We start from the raw sequence: 18,483 nt of genomic DNA, 5'->3' as shown, positions 1-18,483 counted from the left end.
GAAGAAGCGACGTGCGGTGCCCACAGGTCACGGTCCAGGAAGCGGCTCAGTGACAGTCGGTGAGACCAGGGCTGCGGTGCGACATGCGGTGTCCACAGGTCACTGTGCAGGCAGCGGCATGGTTGCTGAAGCGTTGTCGTCGGTAGGCCCAAGCCAGCGGTGCTTCGTGACCCTCATGAGCGGTGTCCACAGGCCACAGTGCAGGCAGGATGCTGGTGACAACAGGAGTTGATGGTGCTGGCGTCGGTGGACCAGGGCTGCAGTGCAGGATGGGACGGTGCTTTGTGTACCCCACGAGCGGTGTCCACAGGCCATGGTGCAGGCAACGGCGCCGGTGTCAGCAGGAGCGTTGTCGTCGGGGATGCCCAGGCTGCAGTGTGAGCAGGCAATGCCGGAGTGGAGGGCCCACAGGTCACGGTGCGAGCAGCGGCTTGGTGAAGTCATCCGATAACTGTCGGGGAGACCAGGGTCGCGGTGCGAAGCGGGACAATGCGACTCAGTACGGCGTTGGCAGGTCACGGTGCAGGCCAGCGGTGTCGTTGGAGGCATTGCAGTGGTTTCTCCTCTTGAACAGCACGAAACACACAGTTCCTAGTGCTGCAGGTCGAGGAAACTGAAGTCTTTGGTGTCCCTGAAACTGCCAACAGGAGGCAAGCTCTACTCCAAGCCCTTGGAGAATTTTCTCAAGCAGGACACACAGCAAAGTTCACCCTTTGCACTCTTTTCAGGCAGAAGCAGCAACTGCAGGCCAGTCCAGCAAAGCAGCACAGCAAAGGGACAATACTCTTCTTTCAGCTCTTCTCCTTGCAGAGGTTCCTCTTGATTCCAGAAAGATTCTAAAAGTCTGGGGTTTTGGGTCTTCTTATACCCAGTTCTGCCTTTAAAGTTGGCAATCTTCAAAGCAAAGTCTCAAGTGTTTTGCAAGACCCTTCCTTGTCCAGGCCAGGCCCCAGACGCACACCAGGGGGTCGGAGACTGCAATGTGTGAGGGCAGGCACAGTCCTTTCAGGTGTGTATGACCACTCCTCCTTCCTCTCTAGCTCAGGTGGCTCATCAGGATATTCAGGCTACACCCCTGCCCCATTTTGTGTCACTGTCTAGAAAGGTGAAAACTGTCAAACTGACCCGGACAGACAATCCACAAACAGGCAGAGTCACAGAATGGTATAAGCAAGAAAATGCCTACTTTCTAAAAGTGTCATTTTCAAACAGACAATTTAAAAACCAACTTCACGAAAATATGTGTTTTTAAATTGTGAATTCAGAAACCCTAAACTCCATATTTTTATCTGCTCTCAAAGGGAATATGTGCTTTAAGGATAATTAAAGGCAGCCCCCATGTTAACCTATGAGAGAGATAGGCCTTACACAGTGAAAACCAAATTTGGCAGTATTTCACTGGTAGGACATAAAACACACTAGTATATGTCCTACCTTAAACATACACTACACCCTGTCCATGGGGCTACCTAGGGCCTACCTTAGAGGTGCTTTACATGTAGTAAAAGGAATGGTTTAGGCCTGGCAAGTTGGTACACTTGCCAAGTCGAATTGGCAGTTTAAAACTGCGCACACAGACACTGCAGTGGCAGGTCTGAGCCATGTTCACAAAGCTACTATTGTGGATGGCATAACCAGTGCTGCAGGCACACTAGGAGCATTTGATTTACGGGCCCTTGGCATCTCTGGTGCACTTTACCGGGGACTTACCAGTTAATCAAACATGGCAATTATGGATAAACCAAACCCCAGTATAATATAGATGTGGAGCACTTGCACTTTAGCACTGATTAGCAGTGGTAAAGTGCACTGAGGCAATAAACCAGCAAAAACAGAGTAAAAAACCAGGAGGTCAGAAGGCATAAAGACAAGGGAGACACACCAAAAAGCTGCCAGGTCTAACACAAATAAAATGGAATTTACAAGCAAAAAGCTAAAAATACTAAAAGGTGATAAGGTGCTGAACCGCCCTTGAAGGGCAGGGAATGCTTGCACAACTGGTGAAGGGTTTCTCCTGGCATCCCATTCAAATCATCTCTCAGCCCCTTTTCTATAATCGAAGACTTGAACAGTTGAATGCATCTCAGATTAGAGTATAATAATTAATGCTGAAGCTCTAAATTTCCAAAGTGTACATTTACCAGTGGTCACTTGCCACCAAATGTAGAAGTCGGATGGATCCTGCAGAGACTAACAGCCACTCCTGCTTTAGAGATGAAGAAGAGAGGCAAGGTTGGAATCTTTTACGGATATGCAGTAGGTTGTTGGTGGCGCTGAGAGCAAGAGGCAGGCTGTTTCCATGAGGGAGAGTCCAGAAATGAGACGCAACCTCATTTTCTCTATCGTCAAAACAGCACTGTCACCAAAGTAATCTAGGAGACAGATAAAGGAAGCAACAATTCAACAGTGACTCTGTTTACCAAAGATGGCGTGGCCGCACCATAAATGGCCTGACAAATCAGTGCCCCTTGAATATAATGGATAGCCTTTTTTGCCCAAAACAATAACCAAATTAGTAGCCAAAGAGGCTCAATTGTACAAATTACACACAAAGGCAGGCTGCTGGATTTTCAATGAGCTGAAACTGGCATGGACGATCTTTAGAACCCAATATACAGAGCATTCAAGTAATTGTGATGAGCATAAAACTCAAGTACCACCAAAGTAGAGCAGAATGTTCAAGCAAGGGAGAGATCTTGCATAACACCTTAAGAGGAAAGCCTCGGGCTGATAACGCAGCTTTGATTTTGATTGGTAAAGAAGAGTTACATTCACCCAAGCTCCTTAATCAAACATTTAATTAATTTACTAGAAAAGCAGAAGTCTAATTCATTCAATGTAGGAAGCTGGCTCTGTATATACTATTTCAAAGTAAGAATTAGTGTGCACAGAGTCCAAGGGTTCCCCTTAGAGGTAAGATAGTGGCAAAATTAGATCATTCTAATGCTCTATTTTGTGGTAGTGTGGTCGAGCAGTAGGCTTATCAGAGGGTAGTGTTAAGCATTTGTTGTACACAAACAGGCAATAAATGAGAAACACACTCAAAAGACTTAACTCCAGGCCAATAGTTTTTATATCGAAAAATATATTTTCTTAGTTTATTTTAAGAACCACAGGTTCAAGGTTTGAAGTAAATACATAAAATGCAAGGTACTCCAAACCGGTAAGTTAGGAACTCTGAATAAAAGCAGTATCATCATACCCAGTCTTTGTTAAAATGGCAATAAGCTATTTTAAAAGTAGACTGTAAAGAAATGGCTCCCTGTTGCAGTTACCCCCCACTTTTTGCCTGATGCTGACTTGACTGAGAAGTGTGCTGGGACCCTGCTAACCAGGCCCCAGCACCAATGTTCTTTCACCTAAAATGTACCATTGTTTCCACAATTGGCACACCCTGGCATCCAGGTAAGTCCCTTGTAACTGGTACCCGTGGTACCAAGGGCCCTGATGCCAGGGAAGGTCTCTAAGGGCTGCAGCATGTCTTATGCCACCCTAGGGACCCCTCACTCAGCACAGACACACTGCTTGCCAGCTTGTGTGTGCTGGTGGGGAGAAAATGACTAAGTCGACATGGCACTCCCCTCAGGGTGCCATGCCAACCTCACACTGCCTATGGCATAGGTAAGTCACCCCTCTAACAGGCCTTACAGCCCTAAGGCAGGGTGCACTATACCACAGGTGAGGGCATAGGTGCATGAGCACTATGCCCCTACAGTGTCTAAGCAAAACCTTAGACATTGTAAGTGCGGGGTAGCCATAAGAGTATATGGCCTGGGAGTCTGTCAAAAACGAACTCCACAGCTCCATAATGGCTACACTGAATACTGGGAAGTTTAGTATCAAACTTCTCAGAATAATAAACCCACACTGATGCCAGTGCTGGATTTATTAAAAATGCACACAGAGAGCATCTTAGAGATGCCTCCTGTATTTTACCCAATTGTTCAGTGCAGGACTGACTGGTCTGTGCAGCCTGCTGCTGAGAGACGAGTTTCCGACCCCATGTGGTGAGGGCCTTTGTGCTCTCTGGGGACAGAAACAAAAGCCTGCTCTGGGTGGAGATGCTTCACACCTCCCTGCTGCAGGAACTGTAACACCTAGCATTGAGCCTCAAAGGCTCAGGCTTCGTGTTACAATGCCCCAGGGCACTCCAGCTAGTGGAGATGCCCGCCCCCTGAACACACACACCACTTTTGGCGGCAAGTCCAGGGGAGATAATGAGAAAAACAAGGAGGAGTCACTGGCCAGTCAGGACAGCCCCTAAGGTGTCCTGAGCTGAGGTGACTCACTTTTAGAAATCCTCCATCTTGCAGATGGAGGATTCCCCCAATAGAAATAGGGATGTGCCCCCCTCCCCTCAGGGAGCAGGCACAAAGAGGGTGTAGCCACCCTCAAGGAGAGTAGCCACTGACTATTCCCCTCCCAGACCTAAACACACCCCTAAATCGAGTATTTAGGGGCTCCCAGAACCCAGCAAGATAGATTCCTGCAACCTAAGAAGAGGACTGCTGAGCTGAAAAACCCTGCAGAGAAGACAGAGACACCAACTGCCTTGGCCTCAGCTCTACCGGCCCGTCTCCCACCTTCGGAAGAAAACTGCTCCAGCGACGCTTTCCCCAGGACTAGCGACCTCTGAATCGTCATAGGACTGCCCTGCTCTAAAAGGACCAAGAAACTCCAGAGAACAGCGGCCCTGTTCACCCAAGACTGCAACTTTGTTTCCAAAGGAGCAACTTAAAGGCAACAGCGTTTCCCGCCAGAAGCGTGAGACTTGCAACCCTGCACCCGGCGACCCAGACTTGCCTGGACTGGACTGGTGGAGAAACAACACTTCAGGGAGGACCCTCCGGCGACTCAGAGACTGTGAGTAACCAAAGTTGTCCCCCCTAAGCCCCCACAGCGACGCCTGCAGAGGGAATCCCGAGGCTCCCCCTGACCGCGACTGCCTGACTCTCAGATCCCGACGCCTGGAAAAGACCCTGCACCCGCAGCCCCCAGGACCTGAAGGATCAGAACTCCAGTGCAGGAGTGACCCCCAGGAGGCCCTCTCCCTTGCCCAGGTGGTGGCTACCCCGAGGAGCCCCCCCCCTTTGCCTGCATCGCTGAAGAGACCCCTTGGTCTCCCATTGATTCCTATTACAAACCAGACGTGTGTTTGCACACTGCACCCGGCCACCCCGTGCTGCTGAGGGTGTACTTCCTGTGCTAACTTGTGTCCCCCCCGGGGCCCTACAAACCCCCCCTGGTCTGCCCTCCGAAGACGCGGGTACTTACCTGCTGGCAGACTGGAACCGGGGCACCCCCTTCTCCATTGAAGCCTATGTGTTTTGGGCACCACTTTAACCTCTGCACCTGACCGGCCCTGAGCTGCTGGTGTGGTAACTTTGGGGTTGCTTTGAACCCCCAACGGTGGGCTACCTTGGACCCAAACTTGAACCCCGTAGGTGGTTTACTTACCTGCAAGAACTAACAATAACTTACCTCCCCTAGGAACTGTGAAAATTGCACTGTCTAGTTTTAAAATAGCTATATGTGTTTTATTTGAAAAGTATATATGCTATTGTGATTATTCAAAGTTCCTAAAGTACTTACCTGCAATAACTTTCATGCAAAGTATTACATGTAGAATTTGAACCTGTGGTTCTTAAAATAAACTAAGAAAATATATTTTTCTATACAAAAACCTGTTGGCCTGGAATTGTCTCTGAGTGTGTGTTCCTCATTTATTGCTTGTGTGTGTACAACAAATGCTTAACACTACTCCTTTGATAAGCCTACTGCTCGACCACACTACCACAAAATAGAGCATTAGTATTATCTCTTTTTGCCACTATCTTACCTCTAAGGGGAACCCTTGGACTCTGTGCATACTATTCCTTACTTTGAATTAGTGCATACAGAGCCAACTTCCTACATGGACACAGTGCAAAAATCAACAGTTCCTGGGAGAGGTAAGTAAAGGTTAGATTGAGAGGTAAGTAAGACACTTACAAGTCTCAGTTCCTGGGCATAGGCAGCCCACCGTTGGGGGGGTCAAAGCAACCGCAAAGTTACAACACCAGCAGCTCAGGGCCAGTCAGGTGCAGAGGTAAAAGAGGTGCCCAAAACACATAGGTGCCTATGGAGATCAGGGGTGCTCCGGTTCCAGTCTGCCAGCAGGTAAGTACCCATGTCCCCAGGCGGCAGACCAGGGGGATTTTGTAGAGAGTGGGGGGAGGGTGAACACAAGTAGGCACACAAAACACACCCTCAGCGGCACAGGGGCGGCCGGGTGCAGTGTGCAAAGCAGGTGTCGGGTTTTATATAGGTTTCAATGGAAGGATCCTGGGAGTCACTTTAGCAGTGCAGGCAGGCACAGGGGGGCTTCTCGGGCCAGCCACCACCTGGGCTAGGCAGAGGGTCGCCTGGGGATCACTCCTGCACTGAGGTTCGGTTCCTTCAGGTCCTGGGGGCTGCGGGTGCAGTGCTTGGTCCAGGCATCGGGTCCCTTGTTCCAGGCAGTCGCGGTCAGGGGGAGCCTCTGGATTCTCTCTGCATGCGTCGCTGTGGGGTCCAGGGAGGGGTCGTCTCGGGCTACTCACAGGGTCACAGTCGCAAGGGAGTCATCCCAGTGGTGTTAGTTCTCTGCATCTCAAGCCGGGGGAGTCGGATGCAGAGTGTGAAGTTTCACGCTTCTGGCTGGAAGAGTGAAGTCTTTGAAGTTGTAGAAAAGTTGCACGTTTGTTGCAGGTTGTTGAGCAGAGCTGCTGCTCACAGGAGTTTCTTGGTCCTGGGATTCATGGCTGTCCTCTAAAGCTTCAGAGGTTGCTGGTACCTGTTGGATGCATTGCTGGTTGCAGGTTTTCAAGTCAGGAGACAGGCCGGTAGGGCTGGGGCCAAAGCAGTTGTCATCTTCTGTCGTCTCTGCAAGCTTGTAGGTCAGCAGTCCTTTTTTAGTTCAGGTTGCAGGAATCTGATTTCCTGGGTTCTTGGGGGGCCCTAAATACTAGATTTAGGGGTATGTTTAGGTCTGGGAGGGCAGTAGCCAATGGCTACTGTCCTGGAGGGTGGCTACACCCTCTCTGTGCCTCCTCCCGGTGGGGAGGGAGGCACACCCCTAATCCTATTGGGGGAATCCTCCAAAACTAAGATGGAGGATTTCTAAAGGCAGGGGTCACCTCAGCTCAGGACACCTTAGGGGCTGTCCTGACTGGTGGGTGACTCCTCCTTGTTTTTCTAATTATCTCCTCCAGCCTTAACACCAAAAGTGGGGGCAATGGCCGGAGGGGCGGGCATCTCCAGTAGCTGGGATGCCCTGGGGCGCTGTAACAAAAAGGCATGAGCCTTTGAGTCTCACCACCAGTTGTTACAGTTCCTGCAGGGGGAGGCGTGAAGCACCTCCACCCAGTGCATGCTTTGTTCCTGGCCACAGAGTGACAAAGGCACTCTCCCCATGAGGCCAGCAACTCGTCTGGTTGTGGCAGGCTGGCAGAAACTGGTCAGCTCCACACTAGAAGTTGGGTTGGTATTCAGGGGGCATCTCTAAGATGCCCTCTGGGTGCATGTTAAAATACATTCCACACTGGCATCTGTGTGCATTTATTGAGCTGGGAAGTTTAGTACCAAACTTCCCAGATTTCAGTGTAGCCATTATGGAACTGTGGAGTTCATGTTCGACAAACTCCCAGACCATATACTCTTATGGCTACCCTGCACTTACAATGTCTAAGGTTTTGCTTAGACACTGTAGGGGCATAGTGCTCATGCACATCTGCCCTCACCTGTGGTATAGTGAACCGTGCCTTAGGGCTGTAAGGCCTGCTAGAGCAGTGACTTACCTATGCCACAGACAGTGTGAGGCTGGCATGGCACCCTAAGGGGAGTGCCATGTCGACTTAGCCATTTTATCCCCACCGGCACACACAAGCTGTGAGGCAGTGTGCATGTGCTGAGTGAGGGATCCCCAGGGTGGCATAAGACATGCTGCAGCCCTTAGAGACCTTCCCTGGCATCAGGGCCCTTGGTACCAGGGGTACCAGTTCCAAGGGACTTACCTGGGTGCCAGGGTTGTGCCAATTGTGGAAGCAAAGGTACAGTTTAGGCAAAGAACACTGGAGGGTCCCAGCACACCTTCAATCAAAACTTAGCATCAGCAAAGGCAAAAAGTCAGGGGGTAACCATGACAAGGAAGCATTTCCTTACAAGGTTGTTCTAAAGATTAACTGAATTTCATTCTTAGAAAGGACATTCGTGCCATCACAATCTAAACCAAGATTATAGGGCTAGCAATTATTGTGCATGAATGAGCCAGCTGTTTCCTGACACTAGTTGTTCAACACACTTGTATCTGCAACCATCACTGAAACACCAGTGTTCAAACGTACACCAAGGAGGTGGGTAGAGTCCAAAAGCTCAGTCTAAGGTAGTCTGAGATTTATTCCTTCTCCAAATACAGTAGGCTAGTTGTTCATTTGCAGGCTAGATCACAGAGGGTATTCACAACCCACTTACCCCTCATATCCCCATGTCACCTATTTCTACACTTTATTAGGCCAGAAGTTGGACTCGAAGGGCACTTCTGCACCCAAACAATGATCTGTCTTGTGTGTGTTTAGTTTGAGCCAACAGCTGCCACAAAGTCTCAGATTCCCATTGTGCACTGCTGACCGAACGGCTTGTGCTCTCCCCTGACTGCCTGCAAACAGCGAATATCACCAGAATACGAGTAAAAGTGAAAATCAGGGAAATAAAATAGGTTTGTGAGGGGCTTAACAGACAATCCACTAACTGGGGTACAGTAAGCACCCTTAGTCATCCAAACATGTAATTGCCTGCAAGACAGAAGTAAAAGATAGAAGTTAGTCCACATGCTGAGACTGATACTGACCACCAACTGCAGCATTTAAAACAGAACTTTTGGAACAGGTAGACCAGGATGTCAAAGGCTACATACAAGGGCAAAAGGTTCATGACCGTCATCGGTCACTATTCAAAAGGCTGAACAGATGAGCCAAAAAATATGTGCGTCCCTCGGGATGAAACTTGGTATACAGCACACTGAATGTGTAGAGAAGCTACAAACTCTACTGCAACTGTGTCTTTCAGCCAACTCTAAATTACTGGAGTTTAGACATGTAAATGAAAATTTACCACATCCGAAGCTCGCTTCTTCAGACATGAAAAGACAATAACGTACTCCAAATAGTTTAGAACTTGCTAGGAAAATGGGATAACTCCAGATTCTGCAGAAAATCCAAAGTCCACCAGAAAATAGCACCAGCAAAAGATAAGCCGTCTCCTCTTCTAATGGATAAGTCTTTAGCAGATTTATCTTGAAAGACTGGTGCAGCAAAATAAAGTCCTTTTAGAAAGAAGATCTGACCATAGTCTAGGCAGTTCCATCTATTCTTAAACCACTTAGTGATGCAGTCGTGCTTGGCTAAAGCAGGTCTCTCTCTGATGCCAGAAAAAGAGACAGCTGTGCCTGTCAAAGACCAAACAAATTAAAAGATGATCATGTGGCCCTCAATTCTATAGGTGAAAAGAGTTTTACAAAGTACAGATTTATATAGTGCTTAACACTGATTTAGGCACCTTCTAAGAAATGTACATGCTTATATGGTGCTACTATTATCAAAAGTAAGGGTAAACAATTTATTAACCTAATAAAGACAAAGGACGGAGTTAAATCTGCAAGGATTAAAACTTGTAATGTCATATCCTATATGCTCGGAGGGTGCCAACTCAATTTAACGTGCCTGAAAATATTACATTCATACAGTTCCTGTGGATCAGAGCAGGACACCGATGATTTAATAACTGGTCAATCTTATACAAGTCATACAGACGGCAGAACTTCATCAACCATCTAAAAATAAGGTGCCTCAAAGGGAATCAGAGGTGTACTGGTGTGCCCCAAAAATCACTTGAATATTACAGCGCAGGCAAAGTGACCTACATTATAGGGAAATTTCAGCAGACAAGTTGAAGTACTCCAACCAACTTCTCATGAGAAACTACTAGCAAAAGTGACAATTTTGTGTTGTGTACTGTTGTGAACTAGTCTTTGCACAGGAAAAAAAAATCCACAACGAGAGCAGCCAAAGAACATTTGGGTTAGGCTCTATGGCAAAAGACGAGAGTTAAATAGGTCTAAACAAAGTACAGACTTCTATGTAGCTATTGTATTTTTCACATTAAACTAAACAGATATCCTCATCTCTTACTCTGCTGGCAAAATGCGTTGGCCCTTCAAAAACTATAGAGGTCAAGGCTCTTCTAATCTTGCTTTCCATCACATTATTTAGAGCGTCCTCTGTAGGCTTATTTTAGTATGTAAACTTAAGGGTAGGATTGACGAGGGTGGCAACATTTAGGAGCATAATGGTGCTGGATAACCCAGATCAACAGCCTTGGAGATGGATGTTTAAATGTCCAACAAAGCTAGATCACTTTTCTAACAGTAGCAGGTTTTTATACATGAGCTCCTGGAGGCTCAGTGCCTTGCCTTTTCACGTATTTATTAAAATAAGTAAATTCGTCTTAGGGTCAAGTTAATCTAGCATAAAGAACAGGGTTTTCCCTGTGAGAATGAAGGGTTAATAGACTTCCGTCCCAATGTTGCATTCTCATGTCACATCACAAATACATATTTTTTATGCACTCTGCTATAGGATTCTGAAATATTTTTGCTCTGCGATGGGTACACTAATCAAAGAGCACACATTATATTTGTAAGGATTCGCAAGAATCCTGGACCATTAAATTTAATAACAGGGACAATCATTCTATATGAGAATTCATCCGCATGCAGGAATGGAGGTCAGCCAGGCCTGAAATTCATACAGACAAGGACTGCAATTAATTAAAAAAAAAAAATGCCATGAGGAAAATGAATATCAAGTTCTGAGACAGAAGCAGGACACATGGACCCTTGTCAGCTCCTCAAAAAGCATGCAGCCTACATTAAAAAAAAAAAGGCAACAGTCTACTATACATGGAAACTACTCCCTGGAGGTATCTGTATCCAACCAACGGTTCGAGATTGCACACCACATATGCATTTCATTGTGTTCTGTAGAGTGGGGGTGCTAATTTCATGCACCCTCTTCCTTTCAAAGTGCGAAGAGCCACAATGTGTACAGTGCGAATGACAAAACATGCGATTCGGTGCACTGCAGACTCTGGGACTGCAAACATATTTTGTACTTTGAGTTCGCTCTTAGGTTTAGTTTTCTTGGTCACAGTCTCCAACAATGGGATGCCCAATATAGCCAATTATAACTTTTGTAGAAAGTACTCCTGAACGAAGTTACAATAGTCAATGTTAGGTCCAAGCTATCGCCTACTGGAGAGAGATCGTGAAAACAACTTTCTGGTCGAGCTGGGACATTTACTATTTCTAGCTCAAGTGGTTAGTGTTGGCACAATTGCATTCTTATGTTGCTTCCTCACTGCACTTAACTCCAAGCATTATACATTACCGTAATCTTTCCACTCGTTCGACTTCATCCTGCACATTTTTTAAATCATGGGAAGACCCAGGATTCGGATTTTTGTACATTTAGGTTTAATAGAGGCCTGAGAAAAGTCAGTTATTTACAAAGGACCACAGAATTGCATTATAACCATTAATTATTGCACTAATATTACCACTAATTGTCCATCTTCTGTTTATTTTTAATTTCTGTCTCACCAACCTTTCCATAAGCAACAGCTTTATAAATCCTGCATATAATAATGAGATTTCTGGGCATTTTAAGAAACATGTTCATTTTAAATGAAAGAGACTACATTTTAATCTGATCACTTTGGTGAAACTAGTATCAGACGGACATCAACTGTCAAAGACAACATCCAATCAAGGATGTGCCCTTTCAGATGTGTAGATGAAGCAGAGTTTTGTACGAAATACAATTCTTCAAGGGCTGTCCAGAGTTAGCCTTGAAGCAGCACTATTCTCGAGATTTTTTTAAATCTCCCTGATAGTTAAAGAAGGGTGCTTTGCATTAACTGGACAGGCAATTTGACTTCAGAGCGATTCATTGTTGGGAGTCAGTTACGGATAGTTTCAGCAGCAGCCAGAATGGCTTTTACAACCATACGGTAAAAAACTGAAAATGGATTGCGGTTAACCACAAGCATTTTTAAATGTTTTGTAAAACCCACAACCTCCCACCTGTGCTTGGTCCATCGGCCGATATACTCTAAGAATAACATGGGATTAGTGAGCAGTTAGTGAAATTCAGAGGCAGAAGGTAATGAGGAAGAATTTTGCCTGGCATCCCAAGTGGGAGAAATCATGTGCGGAGAAAGGCCTCCTGGCAGGCGACGTTGGCTGAGCCATCTCCAGTGGCCAGTACTGTGCAACTAGATTTGTGTTTGACGATACCTTGCGAGAGAAGGACGGCAGAGGTAATATCTTACTTTTGCCAAAGCTGCACAAACTTTATTACTAGAAACTACATTTCAAGCTATGTAGAATGCCATTTGCAAAAACCCCAAAACACTAGTATGAGAAACAGTTTTAGCAAAAAACGGTTAAGCCAAACTAAATAAAACTGCAAAGCAGATTCACAAACTCTTTTTTTTTCTTTTTACCATGAGACAGAAAAACACTTGTAAAATTGCATTATACTTATCCATACATCCCATATAATACACAATTCATTCATGGTTCATCTCGCAACCTTGCCAAACTGGTTTGCAGCCAAATAACTCATCTTAAAAGCTGCCAATTTTTCTCATATTCTTGTACTTCTTTTCATAGATCGTATGTCGGATGAGATTTACAAACCACTTGATTCATCTCTCCCAATGCATTAACTATAATTGTCCATCTCCTGTAATTAAAATGTAATGCGGAATCATTTTATCATTTTTGGTTTAGTCTCAAATTTACATTTGGATGGTTTTTATAAAACTTACCTTATACCTGGATGGACTGTGTCATTGCAGAGTAGATTTCAAAACGTAAATGCCTTTACAACAATCATCTGTAAGGCTATAGCACAGAGTATTCTGCTTTCAGGTAACTCAGTAAGTTTGATCCTTTGCAGGGGGCAAGAAAACGTGTTCCAAAGAGCGGCAGCTGCTACACAACATTTACCTTTTGTGCAAACGCTTAAACTTAGGAATGGTACGCAAAAATTAATGGAACAGTCTCAGGTTTTGAGACAAGTTAACACAAAGTAAAACACTTAGAGGCATACATGTTTTCACTGCAGGAATTCACAAGGCACGGTAATTTCAACTTCACCGTCTGAATTGGAAGCCACAGGACAGAAGCGTTTTCTAGAAAAATATATAGAGACTTGGCAGATACAGACCTACTGCATTTTCAATAAACGTAAGCCTGTATTAAGAGGTTTTAAGGAGATCAAGATAAAAGGTACTGCAATAATACCACTCACAGGCCTTTAAAAGGTATTTAAACACCCTTTTCTGGGTAAACTAACTGAAAAGGAGTGGCTATTCTAGGGTGCATGAGAAGAAGAAACATGTGGCAACAAGTACAGGGATTTATACAGTCATAAGGCTACTGTCCCAACATAACTCCAAGATTTATACCTGCAATAAGAACGGTGTTGGGGAGGGGGACGGTGTGTTTGGGAGGGGGAGTTCGGTAGAGTGTCTCTCAACACCCTACCACTTCAGGTTCTTCCACTAGATTTGGTAAGGTCATAATAAAACTTTGATCATAGATAACATGATCTTAATTGCACTTAATTTCAGGAGGATTTGCACATTCAGCTATTGATTACTGCCCAGTAATTTTTAAGCTTTTCAGTAAGGCAACATAGATCTGTGTCGACTTACTACCATCTCATTGCTATTGGCATATACAAACAAGCACTGTCGAAGCCAACAGATTTGGTCACGGCAAGCTGGTAGTTTTGTATTTTTTATTTAATGGAAATATGGCACAAAAAAAAGAGGGGAAAAAACCTGCTTTGGTCTAAACTTGGTGACTATATGTTTTTAATAGAACGTTTTAGGTTCAAAAGTAAGCATCACATATGATTTTAATTGAACAGTATGGGTGCCTCCAAGCAGGCAAATGAACTTCGGACACAGAAATGCTTAGTTTTAATGTACATCACAGGGAAATCTTCTTTCTGGCCTAAAGAAAATGTACTATTACCTTTGAATTATTGTAACTGAAAAACAGTTTAAAGATAAGAATGACTAGAAAAAAAAACTATTAAGGACAAAGAACAAACATTTTTTTTCAAAATAAAGCATTTGCCTCACCAGTCCTGGCATTGATGTGCTCTTCTTTTTAGGGGGTGTGCACATGCGATCAGGAAAAAAAGCAGTCACTCATGGTGGAATAAAGCCAATGTGTGAAGACTGCTGAGTCAATCCTCCATGTTGTGGAGGACAGATGGAAACTGTTCACCACAGTTGAACGCACAAATAGATAAAGGGGGGCTGACCCAGAACCATTTCATATATGTATGTTTAGAAACATTTAATTTATGATTTTTAGGTCGAGCGTGCAAGCGCTCTGGCCTTTTGTAATATATCTGTAGGCTTTTTACCACGCCCACCACTATCACTCGTTCATGGGCTTGTCTTTCAAAAATCCTTTGTCATCATTGGTAAATGCATTACGTTTGTCCCTCCTTGGGGCTGTTTTGTTACCGCCTTGGCCATCGACCCCGTTACATGGATAATTGTACGGTTGATGGCAAGCAAACTTATTTCCTTTTGTGTCTCTTGTCCGTGCTCATGGTGGTCGTGGCACTTTGAATTGGCTTGCTTATGTCAACTGTTTTACTTTTCATTTTCAGTATATGTGGCAAGGAAAGTCCAGTTGGGAATTTACCACGCAAATAGCTGTAATTCAAGCAAACGCGAGACCCATTGCACTGCAAATGGTTGTTTTTATTACATGGAGCTGTTCCAGAGAGAACTGATCTGTCTGTACACAAGCCCGGGCAATGTTTATCCAAACAACTAAATTAGACAAGTCAATAACAGAATGTAAAAATTAAGTAACAGATTAAAAAAAACGGAACCATGGGGAACAAGACAGGGGAGGCAGTGAGGAGTACAACTATATTAAGGAGTGCCACCTACTGAGTCCTGTGCTACCACAAATGCTGCACAAGGCTTTGAGAAAGAAAAAAAAGTGGTTTGCCTAGTCAAGAAATTACTATGTGGTGATCTACTGTATCAGGTGCCACAGAGTTATAAAATGCCACGTGCTACAGAACGACCTACAAAATGTTGCTTTTTGCAAAGAGCAACTATCACTAGTGACTGTGGTGCAGCCAGGGTGAAGTACTGTTTGTAGGAGAATCAGAAAACCATTACAATTGTCTATTTCCAAAAAGTGAAGGGAAGTTAGGTAGGCAAAAAGCATGCATGAAAAGTTTAGGGTGCCAATTGCCAGTGCCATGGATATGTGAACATACAGCGAAATGAAAGTTATAATGGCTCCAAACCACAACTATGTACTTTCTCTACTGTGTACATGTCGGTCTTTTCACCTCCCCCCACCCTCCAAACCCCAAAACAATTAGTAAAATCTGAAAACCTCACCACCACAATAGTGCTAAAATCAACAGATTAGAAAACGGCAACAATTAGCTGTAAAATCATGAATATCTGGTATTTCAAATAGCTACCTTTCTCTGCTCCTTTCATCATCTTCATCCAATTCTCCATCGGATTCTTCTTGCTCTTTTTCTTCACTGTCTCCCTTAAGCCTAGAAATGTTTCTCCTCCCAAGTGGCGTTTCAAAATCCCTTCTTTCAGTGTCTTCAATCGTATCTTTATTTTCTTTGTTACTATCCTTTAATTGGTCAATATCTTCAAAATCCCTGTTGATGGGGATTGCATCTCTAATTAATTTCCGCCGCCCCTATAGTTGAGAAAGAGTTCACACTGAAATAATTCCAAATTACCTAGGAAATACTACTCACATCCAAAATTAAACAGTTTAGAAAGTGGTTAAAAAAAAGAAATTAGAGTCTAATCCCACCATCCACATAGAGCAGATACATTGTTTAGCTAGGATAGTTTTGATAAGGGAAAAACAACACTACATAACAGATTGCACACAATTCAGAGGTCTGAAACTCGCAGTATTACACCACAGCTTTCGATTAAATTACAGTGACGGCATTTAAAATAGCAGATTTCCACAGCATAGAGTTACAATTAAACATGTCTCGAAGCTCCACTAAATTAAAGCCCCAGCAAAAAAGTAAACACCTCTCAAAGGAGAAGCACTCTTCTCCTCTCAATTTCCACTTTTGTAGTACGTCCGCCATTTACGCCCAATGGACAAATTCATTTCAGAAACATACTTGCACCTGCTCTAGAGTAAAATATCTCTTATTTACCAGTCCAGCCAAATCTCGATTTGGTTCATAGCAACCCAGGGTGAAACAGTTAAGGCCGTAAAGTGTAGCAAGGCATTTCTGACTAAATATTAACAGTGTTTCTCATTAATGTCCCTTTCAACCGTTTTTTGAACCATAGCAATAGGGAAACATGACTTGATGAGGGAGTAGCGGCATGGACTCGACCTCTCGAGAAGTAATTGAAAGATTCCTCTAGAAACACCCTACTGTATCAATGTGGCTGTCCGGCCGAATTACAGCACGTCTACATACAAATTCTTAGCAAAAGTGTGTCGATAAAACCATGCTACAGGCATCTGGGAGAGAGCAGTGATGAAATTAGTGCGAATATTAATGGCGGCGTTACATATTTCATGGAATTGATAACAACAAGCAACACTAGGAAAAGAGTTGGCACAAAGAAAGCGTGAGTCCAATATTTTACACCAACATAGAAATGGCAGTTATGTTGACTGTAAGCAACTTCCGTTTTAGAATTTATTCGACCAGTTCTTTTGTCTTCTGTCGACAGTCCCCTCATTTTCAAATCCTATGAAATATGCCCATCTCTAAAACCATGCAACTGGTGACAACCAAAGTCAGACGTGGGCCCTGGAATAAAATGCTTAAGAACACTGAACATCAGAGTTCAACAGTAAATGACTGACAATTCACAGCAAAAATGTTTTACATTTTATAGTACTGGAGTAAAACCAGTAGTTATGTAAAAAACAGCATGACAATTCTAAGCATGTGCCTAAAGGCACTACATAGGAATCGCAAATGTTATAGTGTTGTAATGGGATGAAAATGCACTATGGTGCCTAAGTCTTGCATAGAGCAAGAACCAATGTCTTGGAGCTATCATCGTGCGTGATATGTTAGCATGGTCCATGCATGACAAAAACCATGGAAGATAAGTAACGTTGGGCTTAAGGCACCTTGAGATAACTTAAGATGAAAACTATCTAAAAAAAATGGCGTTAATGGCTAAAATTAACACCAAGAACTTCGCAAATGTTATATGCAAAGTGAAAATAGTTTTGTTTTAAACACATTTAATGTCAAAGACATTGTGATGTTGAATACTTCAAGGCTATTTGTGTACAACTGAACAAATAAGTTATGTCTCAGCATTACATACTTAGTGTACACCTATCTGTGTTTCCTGGTAGCCCAATCAGTTCTCAAAACATACCTTACAAAATGTATTGTTTCCTATTGTTGATACGAGGACATGTTAAGAAAACGGTGGTGGTACTTAGGAGGAAGCTTCAAATTACTTTTTTTTCTACACATATTCAGAACTTAGAAGCTCCGAGATATGGAATGATGGAAAAAGTAACTTTGCTTCCAAAGGGATGCAGTGCCCGTACAAACTGGGGATGCTTTCTCTTTCTAGAACCCAGGTAAACATTTTTCAATCTTCGGTAAAGACCTAAATCTTCTACATAAAGAACAAGTAACTTGTCTAGCTGCTTTACAGCACTGGCACCATTTCAGGGGCATGGCTTGGTCAATAAGATTGAGGGTGGGTGAGGGGAGGTGGAGAAGGTGGGCTTAAGATTTTGCAACAATCACGCTGGCTTATAATGTTGAAATAAATTACACGCAAGCAGGGCGCATGAGGGGGGCTCAAGGGGCAGTGGAAAGGAAGAGGGATGCGGAAGAGTACTAAGTGAGAGAAAAATATTTTGTAAAATAACCAAATTTTTGAGGCATTCAAAACAGAGACGGGGAGAGAGTGAGCGTTTTCGTTTTTGTCTGTAAACATCCCACATGAAATCTGACAGGCACCTCACCATATCCGACTGAAAGAACCTGTACAAACTATTAATCAGAAAATAAATTAGGGGAATGTAACACCCCAAACACCCCCTTAAGCTACGCCCTGCATCTTTTACAGTCACCTATCTTTAAATAGTCTCAAACATCAGGATGTAAATCCATAGAAAACATTGGTCAATAATTAGCCTTCTTAAGCTTATGGCTGTAGTCTACTTGTGACAAGCATGACAAATACACACACCTGACTAACGCCAAGGAGCCAAAATTACCCCTCAGAGTCTTCAAAATAGTGAGGGTTGTCAAAATGTCAATTAATGAAAGATTGGCTCTCCATCTCCATTGATACTGAGTTATAAAAAAT

The 18,483-nt window shown here is 44.0% G+C and overlaps 1 protein-coding gene across 1 annotated transcript in view; it reads right to left on the bottom strand.

The window, feature by feature from the left end:
- The window catches only part of ARID4A (AT-rich interaction domain 4A), a 360,940-nt gene that overhangs the window by 28,193 nt on the left and 314,264 nt on the right, over positions 1-18,483 (bottom strand). Inside the window, exon 16 of the mRNA XM_069207594.1 lies at positions 15,615-15,850. Coding sequence (XP_069063695.1) covers positions 15,615-15,850 — 236 coding nt within the window. The remainder of the gene's footprint in view (positions 1-15,614; positions 15,851-18,483) is intronic.

This window comes from Pleurodeles waltl, chromosome 9 (assembly GCF_031143425.1).
Source record: "Pleurodeles waltl isolate 20211129_DDA chromosome 9, aPleWal1.hap1.20221129, whole genome shotgun sequence".
NCBI classification, from domain to species: Eukaryota; Metazoa; Chordata; class Amphibia; order Caudata; family Salamandridae; genus Pleurodeles; species Pleurodeles waltl.
Note: the sequence above shows the minus strand (reverse complement) of the source record. Positions and strands in the feature narration are given on the sequence as shown.